The 9,737-nt window shown below is 42.8% G+C and overlaps 1 protein-coding gene across 5 annotated transcripts; it reads right to left on the reverse strand.

Annotated features, from left to right (window-relative positions):
* Positions 1-6,274, reverse strand: BLOC1S6 (biogenesis of lysosomal organelles complex 1 subunit 6). 5 transcript variants are annotated; one of them, XR_003993280.1, is made up of 6 exons: positions 5,989-6,274; positions 5,099-5,243; positions 3,939-4,026; positions 3,243-3,329; positions 2,201-2,463; positions 1-1,029 (listed from the first exon to the last, which is right to left on the reverse strand). XR_003993280.1 is itself a non-coding variant. In XM_030498163.1 (5 exons), the coding sequence occupies exons 1-5, from the start codon at positions 6,056-6,058 to the stop codon at positions 2,344-2,346; spliced, it is 510 nt and encodes a 169-aa protein (XP_030354023.1). In that variant the 5' UTR covers positions 6,059-6,274; the 3' UTR covers positions 661-2,343. The 5 variants fall into 5 exon arrangements, 2 of the variants coding, with proteins under 2 accessions (XP_030354023.1, XP_030354026.1); XR_003993279.1 differs by having other exon boundaries at positions 2,122-2,463; XR_003993281.1 differs by having other exon boundaries at positions 661-2,463; positions 3,939-4,022; positions 5,989-6,231.
* Positions 6,275-9,737: the final 3,463 nt, after the last annotated feature.

Here is a 9,737-nt window from a genome sequence, read left to right on the forward strand (position 1 = left end):
TAGATAAGTAGTTTTATGTAAAATCAAGCAAGACTAAATGTATACAGTAATAGGAAGACTAAATATATACTCACTTTAGCTGTGCATATTATTACTGGTGTATCATTTCAGATGCCAGTATTGTTAAATTAATCCAGTGCTGCGTTTTATGCATTATGACATGAAGAGTGTTCGGAAGAACAACAGCATATGAAGATAATAAATTTAATAAATTGCAGATTTGACTGAAATAATTTAAGAGCTCATTAATAAAAAAAAAGTTATGTGAACTGACCAAATGCCTCCTCTCCCCTCCCTCCCGTATATATATTAATTTTCCTCTTTATTACACAAAGGTTATTTAGCAAAATTACTTATTCATATAGAAAATAGATTTTACTACAATGTGAAAAGTTACATTTTTACGTATGTGATTCCTCAGACAAGTACTGCTAGCTTTTATTCCTATGATCAGAAATTATTCCAAAGAAAAGCTGAAATATGCAATTGCAAAGCCATCAGTTTCTGTACTCCGAATTCCCCATTTTCAGTAAGTGTAGCCACAATTTTTGAAACAAAACAAAAACGTCACAGTTCTTCACAAAAAGAGACCACCACTTGAAACACTACACTGGGTTCTAGATGAGGGAACACAAAACAAGAAATACCACAGGAAGCTAATCCCAATTTGGATACTGAGGCATCCAGTTTCATGTTGTGCTTTAATAGGAACTGTTTAAATTCCCAGAATCTAGTTTTGAAATTACATTATAAAATATCTAAACAACATTTAGTTATGTACATTCCGCTCCAAAAAGAAATTCTTTACATTTGTCTCAGAAATACACACCACAGCACAGGTCAACAATCCACTGGCAATGAACAGACACAAGTCAACTTAAAGGCAAAGTACCTGTGAAAAATTTTACTCTATTACTGCTCCAGTAACAGCATCTCAGTGTCTCTTCAGACTACTTCGTTTGTTCTCCTTGCTCCAAAACATTATCCCAGTTTATCTTGCCTGTTGGATGATTACTCAGTAGAGTATGTCTTTCACAGGAAAAGATGACAAGAACAGGAAATAAGTTGTTCAGAAAATTTGCAATACAGAAGAGTCCAACCAGGTGCACACTGTGTAAGAAAGTAAAATTGACTGAGCCCCTCTGATACCTCACTATAGAGATCTTATGGAAAAGTTTACATAGGTTACCCTGCATCTTACTTCAAAACACACCAATTATACAGTACTACTTAAAAAATAACACAGATATAAAATAAGTAGTTTCCTAGACTGTAGGAACCAATAGTTTAAAGCTATTTCACCAGTCTAGACAACACGTATTTTCATTTGAATGAGAGTTCACACCAAGTGCTGCAAGAGAGCAATTACATTCAGAGAAAAGGTTATCAGCCTTTATTCCACATGTATCATCAGTACACACTACTGATCACCAACGTGGGCAAGGACAGTGTAACAGAAATTCTCTCACACAGCCCTGAAGTGCAAGTGAATCACGGGTTAGGGAAAAAAATAAATGCAGTAGTTTTTCCTATAGGTAACCAAAACTCACGTGAAGAGGAAATTGTTTCATTTTGGTTGTGTTGTATTTTGTCACGCAGAATGAGGAAACTACACCTTCTAATTTTCCAGAAATCTGCATGGACCGCACAGTCTTCCTGTTGGACCACTACGGAAGTATCAGTTCCCTGGTTTGACTAAAATGTATGTGGAAGCACAAATTCATTCATCTTTGCGTTGTGCACACATCAGTTTTGAGACCCGTAGTGGTCTGCTTTCCTGCCACCACCAATTCAGACTGCTGCAATGAAGTGAGCTTTCAGGCAAATACACTGGAACTTTCTTCCGTTCATCAGACATAGACCAAACTGAGGTTACACCAAGAGTCAGTACTTATGAACCCAAAGAGATCCCAACTGTGAAATGGGCAGCTACTGAAGTCTAGTGACGAGAACTGAACTTTAACTGGTATTCTGTGTTTTGTCTGAAAAACACGTGTGCCAGTTCACCAAGTGTATCTCAGAATTCTAAACACAAGAACAGATGAAAGAAATTGATAGGTATTTGGAACTGTGAAGCCCAAGTTCCCCTATATACATACATATATAAAAAAATTAACTTACATTATATATCAAACTGCATAGCATTACAAAAGAAGGCAACTTGAATGGCTGAAATGAAAAAATTTGAATGTTACCCAACCCTATTATTACCATTCTTGACTTTATCATACTAGAGAGTAGATTGTTGCTAGAAACGGCTATAGCCCCATTTAAGGGGCATCTGCCTTAATTCCAGAAAATCCAGAAACTATTAATTCAGACAGATTGCTGCATGCTCTGCTTTCAAGTCCTCCTAGCAGGTTTCGCTGTTAACTGCTTCTCTCTTTCAAGTTCCTTCTCACGTTGCTGTTCCCGTTCTAGTTCTTCCTTCTGTCTCTTTTGTTGCAGCTTCAGTGCTCTTTTCTAAACAGAAAAGACAAGAAAATAATATAGCTGTAGTAATAATTTATAGCTGTATTTAAGTTGGAGCCACAAACAAAAGCCCTCACATCCTCTTAACATTATCTTTTCCAATCCACCCTGCTTATAATTGAATGCTGCATAAACTGTTCATTTTTTCTTCCTCCCTCCCGCTTCTATCTTACTGTTCAAGAATGGCAAATCTGTGATCTACACAGCGAAAACACAAACTGGATTCCCTTCACTCTCACTAGAAGTCATCCTTTGTGTACACCAGACAAGGGACATATCATGCAATTTATTACCTCCCAGAGAAAATCCTTTTGCTGAATGTACCAAAGGACTAATCTTGCCATAATGTAACCAGAGACTGCCTAGATAGGATGAAGTCAGTGAACTTATGTCACTGTTAATATTACATAAAATAGGAAAAATTCTTATATTTATGACAACCTAATTTTCATTAAAGAGGCACAGAAACTGAAACAACAAAGAAAACTAGTTGGAATAGAGTGGATTAAGCAACAGAACAAAGCATGATACCACCTGAACATGACGATGACACTCATTCACTGCTTGAGCACAGGTAGGACTAAATGAAAGTTTAAAAACATGCATGGCTTAGCACCACTGAAAACATCCATTTCGGATGATTGAGCATTCTATTTCAATCAGAACTTTCAGTGTGCACCCAAAAATCAAAGTTGGGAGTCAATAATACTCAATAGTCAATAACTAAATAGATATCTATGTTGGAAAGTAAAAATATTTATCCCACTCACTTTTAACTTTGATGTCTTCTCATGGAGCATCATCATTTCATTTCTAATATTCACCAACTTGTTGTGATAGTGTTTGGCTTCTAAAAACTTAAAAAAACCCATAACTGTTAAAGCAACAGCTGGCAAGTTGGAATAGTTGTTTTACAAAGCTACACAGCAAAACAGCAATCAAAAACAGTGATTACCAGAATAGTTTGATAATAGATTAAAGATGTTCAAGTTTATATATAGTTTACATATTACATGTATTATAGAAAACTGCCATGACGCAACAGGTACACCCAGTAATCTACTGAATTAAGACTTGTTAAACAGAATAAAAATATTACCATTTTATGCACCATCCATCAGTGTTTCATGCCCCCTTCCTGCTAGTCTGGAGAGGTGCACAGAGCTCTTGTGGGAGCCTCAGTTCTACTGAAAAATGGCACACCTTTGCTTCGGCTACTGGTTTTGGACAACTGGACTTCCTACCACTGGCTGACTGAGCCTGCTCTTTCTTCCCACTGCCCTTCCTATTTAAGGGGAACGTGCTGGTTCTGCACCCTCTCCAGCAACAATTTGTCCTGAATATCTGAACTGGCTGTTCTCTTCCTGCAGGTCATTAAGAAGAAGGAAAATACACAAGTTGCTACTAATGCTGCAGCAATAAAATCTACGCTAATAGAGATTTAAGAAAGCGTTAGTAACACTTACCAAAGCATTGATTTCAAGAATGGAGTTACACTCTTTGAACTTTGAAATTTCTTGTTCTAATGTTTCCAACAATACCACTTGGTTCTGTCTGAAACAAAGAAAAAATGCATAAAACCAAACTAAAGCAGCACACAGGCTTTTTCAACCAGCCCTTTAAATAAATACAACTTTTGATCGTTACAATATAAATATGTTTCCTAATATCAGATCCCTCTTCTGCATTGCTATGCCATTTCAATAGACATGAGTAAGCGCTTCTAGAAAAATCCCAGCTGAGTACACACAAATTCAGCTGGCATTGTACAGCGTGGCTATCCAGGATAGATATCCCAAAAACCTGACCAGGCACTCTGCTGGCTGCAGTGAGTAAACACCCTTGGTTGAATGAAGGGAAGAACAATTGGGTGTTGACTTTCCACTCAGGCGTTTCTGCATCATGCTGCAGGACTAAGTTATTTCCGTATTGAACTTGTTTGGATCCTTGGTGCTTACTGAGGATCCTTCACCCCACATAAATCAGCTAAAGTCTTTCCAGACACAGGCTATCTCTGGCAGCAGCATAACCCCATCATGCATTGTGAAACCCAAATCAATGTACCCTTCAAAGTCTGAGGAGATTGGTTTAAAGCCCTTTCCAGCATCTCTGCATTCATAGCAGATCCAGCCCATGTTTGAAATAAACCATTCTCGGCTATCAGTGAGATGTCCATGTACAGAGAATTCTTATCTGTTTAGCTCCTAAATTATATTTTCCAAGTGTATCTTTTGCAACACAGTTTAGAAATGGGACAACAAACAATATACCACACTACAAGCTGCCCAGAATATGACCTGCATCTCTGAAAGTAAAACAAATCCAGCTTTCAGCAGACTTTCCTCTGTAGGAGTAAACAAGTATTAAGAAATCTATGTGTCTTCTATTATACCTGGCTTAGGAGATTTTAGTGTTCTAGCATTACACAAGTTCTGATAGGATACACTGCAGCTTTTACAACTCCAATACTTGTGCAAAACATTTAACTGTTCAGGATGCGATAGTGAGAACACAGAAATGCTTCAATAAGCTATATTCCACTTAAGGATAGCTAGAACATTATACCAAAAAAACATGGCAAACAAAGTATGCATATATAACAAGTTGGTTTTAAAAATTTGCTTACGTAAGTTCCTGTAGTGCTGACTTTGATCGCTGAAGATCAGGCAGATAATGAGAAAGCAGTCCTTCAGTCAGCTGCTCCACAGCTTTCTCACCTATTAAAGGCAGATCTTCTACTACCCCTTCATCTGGAGATACATCACTAGGATCTACACCAAAGAACAGTGACAGGTTAGCATGCACTTAACGTTTCACCTAAAACAACTGTATTTTCCTGTTCAAAAATTAAAAGCATTTCAACACTGAAGTTACACCTCCTTACACTTTATCAACTGTGCTTCCTTTTTCCTGCCATCCTTCATCTCTCCCTTGTTCCCAGTCCCATATCATGAACTTCCCAGTGAACAGTTTTCTCTGAACACCAGCAGAAGAGGGAAATAAGTGTTCCAAAGACAACCTATAAAAAAAAATTATAAAATCCTCCAGTCTACTGAGGAAGAAAAGGGGCAGTATCAGTTGTTCTGGCTGTGCATCAAGAATACCTAAATATTAACACACTGCCACCCTTTGCTTTCAAAATTAGGCAATAAACTAGGCCTACCAAATAAAGGTCTGAGCCTGTCACTCAAAACATACGAGGACTTCATTAAAACAGCGCATACACTGAACTTTAAAAGTCTGCAAGAGTTAGGTAACAGTTACTTTAAGCTTCGTATGGGCAAGCTATGATTATTTATTTCGTGCAGAGCTCCTTAACACACAGGACTTCAATCCACAGGCCACACCGCACGGCTCAAAAGGAGCCAGCAGCACGCATTCAGTCTCCGGTGCACCCGGCCATTGCCCTCTGACCGCGCCCCGCTCCCCGCGGCCGCTCAGCTCAGCCCGGGCCCGGCCGCTTGCGGCCCCAGCCCCTCCTCGGAGCCCCCGCACCCGCTTGCGCCCTTCACGTACCCAGCGAGCGCCCGGGGCTCCCCGCGGCCGCCGCCACCACCATCTCCTCAGGCCGCTCCGCGACGCTCATCGCTGCCGCTCCCCGCGACACCCCTCTCGCGGGGCAGGAGGCCGAGCCGAGCCCGCAGCGGCGGGAGGCGGCGGCGCAGGGCCCCGCGGGGCTCCAGCCGCCCTCACCGAGCAGGGCAGCCCTGCGCCTCCCGCCCCTGTGCCCGGCGCCTCACCATAGAGCCTCCCCAGCGCGCAGCTGACTAGAAGGGCCGGATGCGGAAACGAAGCCCGACTGACGTTCCAAGCCCCAGCCGTGGGGCGGGCGATGTCCCGGCGGGCCGGGCGGAGCCGCCGGTGTCACACTCTCGGGACAGAGCCGTCCCGGCGGTGGCGGTGCACCGGGCCGGGGCTAGGGGAGGTGAAGGTGGCGGCGCGGCCAGCAGCGGCCGGTGGAGTCACGATGCTGGGGAATAACCGCTCCCGGGCGGTTCGCGCAGCGCAGGTCGGCGAGTGCCAGTGCTATTGCTATTGCCATTGCCAAGGGATAAAACCCAACTAACCCCGCTGCAGGACGGCCCTTCCTGGGGACATGCTGTGTTGTGCGCTTAACACATCTGCGTCCTGTTCTCCAGCAATCCGCAGATTGTTCACTACTTTCAGCGCTTGTTCCTTAGCAGAAAAAAGTCTGAGCTCGTTCTTGTGTGTGTACCTGTCTCTGCCTCTACCCCAGCTGTCTGTAAGAGTAATAACTTTGTGTATTTTATTATTGATAGAAAACACTTTCTGGTATGGTAGGATTTGTATGTTTTTCTCTATCAGCTATAAAGGTCTTTTCAGGAAATGCAGGCACAGCTATGGAAAGAAACCAGTGAAGGAACCACTCAGAAAGTGTTTGCAGTATTTCCATAAACCCCCAAATCTTCAAGATTAAATGAAATTCACATAGTCCCACTAGTGCTTTTCAGAAACACATAAAAAAACGGACTTAAGAGATGATCTGTCATCCTTAAAATTGACATTTTTAACAAGAGTGTTGCAAATTCATTTATATTTTCCTTCACATGTATATTCTACTTAACTATTGATCACAGTTATGTCACTATTTTGTCATCAGATTAAAAACTGACCTTTCTTTTTTGGCTTCTGCTTTAAAATAGCAGCATCAAAGGCCTGGTGTGAAGCTGGACTGCAACAACAGGGACTTGACAACTAACTTAAACAGACTTGAATCAAATTTTCAATTACAACTGCTTAGCAGTGAGGAAAACCAGAAAAGTTTTGGAAAGTTTCACTGGGAAAGACTTCTCATCTTCCAGATGGAATTTCTAGTAAGAACCAGTGAGATAATCACTCTGAAATAGTCTCATTTGAGCTGTGGGAGTTTCAGATTTGTGCTCCTGCTGTGCCTGTTCCAGGCCCTCCCACATCTTGCAGAAATAGACTAAGGATTGGAATATAAAATTGGCATCTGTTTTTCTAGACAAGTTAAAATTTAACTAGTTATCAACCCAAATGCTCCAAAAAGAGATGGATAGAAAGCATCTCTTGTTCCTTTTCCTCCACAAAATGTTCTCCATTTCACAGTAACTATTTCCCAAGTGCATTCTCAAGTTCATTATCCTGTGAAGGATTAGGTAAGGTTTTATTCTAAGAGAAAAAGATGTTTGAAAAGGAAGTTAAGTGAACCCTGTAATAAGGAACACAAATATCTGGTCAAACTAACAAAAAGCACAGTTACCTGCTGGTCTAAATACTTGATTTCAAGGAGTTGTGCAAAAATCAGTACTAACATTACCATTGTTATCTAAAAATAAGTTACCATGCAACAACAAACTCCATAATCCATGGAGCCATACAATGGAAAAAGCTTTAATTACTCAGAAAGAAAACCATGCTAAGGACATCTCTGTATAATGAGCTGAAGGGATTTATATTTCCTACACAGTAACAGAGCTACCCCAAGGAGACTGAAGAATCCAGACTCTTCAGCTGATGGCTCTTCTACACATCCATGGGCAGCATGTGAGGAAATGGACTGTAACAGGCTGTTGCAAAAGGCACTGTTCAGTAGTGGTTCATCTTGACAACGCATGACGTGGTTCTTGTGGTTCTGGTTCTTCAGAAAAATCTGGTCTTAGTTATTCAGTAAAAGGCAGGCTGTCAAACCTTGGTGTGCTGGTTTAGGGTGTTAAGTCCCCCAACTTGCTGCCCTTCCTCAGTGCGAGAAGTTTCTGATCCTGCAGAAGCAGCAGCAGGATAGAGCATGTAATTGCGCAACCCCCCAATAAGTTTTACAAGCAGTAGTTTGGCAAGCTCCTGCCTGGCTGGTTGCTTATGCCTGTGCATCCTCATGCACTTGTGCCGGTACAAGTGGTGGCACACAGTTAAACCCCCAGCGAGGCAAACAAAACCATTAAGAATGGCTGAACTGGAACACAGTCGGAGCAGCAAGGCTGGCTGCACAGGGCACAGCCTCGCTGCTCAGGCTGACTCCCACACTGCTCGCTGCCCCCTCAGCTGCCATATGCGTGTCTGTGCAACTTGTGATCGCAGAAGCCATCTCAGTCACACATACAAATATATCCCAAACCCCTCCAAAATGCATTTTTAAAATTCTGCCCCATTTCAGGAACACAGTTCATCATCTGGCCCCAAAACAATTGTGCTGGCAACCCTGCTGGGGGAATTACGAGGTGGGCAAAAGGACCAGGGATGGCACCTTTATCCAACCTGAGGAAGAACTTGGGATTACATGTTCAGGAAAACCGCCACCTTGTAAAGCAGCAAGGGAGCTCAGACAAAGTGCGATACTGCTTATTTCTGGACATCATTACAACAAGAATAAATTTACCACACACGACTCCCCTCCTGCAGGGCCCGTTCCAAGAAGGGGCTCACTCCATGTCCTGCAGCACTGCCCCAATGTGTGCCAGAATCTGCTATCAGCCCTTGGCCAGAAAGGGAGTGCCCTTCTCCAAAATCTTGCAGCTCTATGCAACTCTCTGGTCTTCACTTGGTAACTTCCTTCAACCAGGTCGAAACCCAGGACATGTACTTTTCCTCAGGCAGGCATGATTTTCCAGAAATATTTACGACTTAGGGAACTGACTGACGCAGGACAGAATTTGGCCATAGGTACAAACTGGCACTGAGTATGTGTAGGTTGGAAATGAGGAGAAAATTTCTAGTATGGAGACCAGAGAGGAGGGGGAATAACCTCTCAACAGAATTGATAAAGCCAAAAATCTAATTATTCTTAAGTTAGAGCACGGTTATGAAAGGAATTACATGACAGCAGGGCCTCCGAGATTTGTTTCTCCCTATGACACGACGCTGCCCTCACTGATGAGAGCTGCTGCAAATGGTGTGAAGTGCCATGCCTTTGACAGGGAGAGAAAGAAGCTACGCTACACAATGCAAACTTGTGACTCTTAAAATTTGAAGCCGAAGCACGGAACTCTGCAGTTCAGCTTCCAGCGTACGTGAAAACAGCTGCTTGTCTACCAACAGATTGTACTTGGATTTCATGGCTTTTCCAGTTGAAAGTGTGTACCTCACATGACATACATCCACCGAACACAAAGGCACGTAGGGACGGGAACAGCCTCTCGGGCTGCTCTCGGGATGACCGCCACCGCACCGGGCGACCCCCCTCCGCGCTTCGCGGCCCCGCCACCTCCGCGCTCGGTGCAGGACGCGGCGAGGCGGCGCCTACTGGACTCGAACCGGCGGCCGTCCCGCGCGGGCGGCGCAGGCGC

Source organism: Strigops habroptila, chromosome 9 (assembly GCF_004027225.2).
Source record: "Strigops habroptila isolate Jane chromosome 9, bStrHab1.2.pri, whole genome shotgun sequence".
NCBI lineage: Eukaryota > Metazoa > Chordata > Aves > Psittaciformes > Psittacidae > Strigops > Strigops habroptila.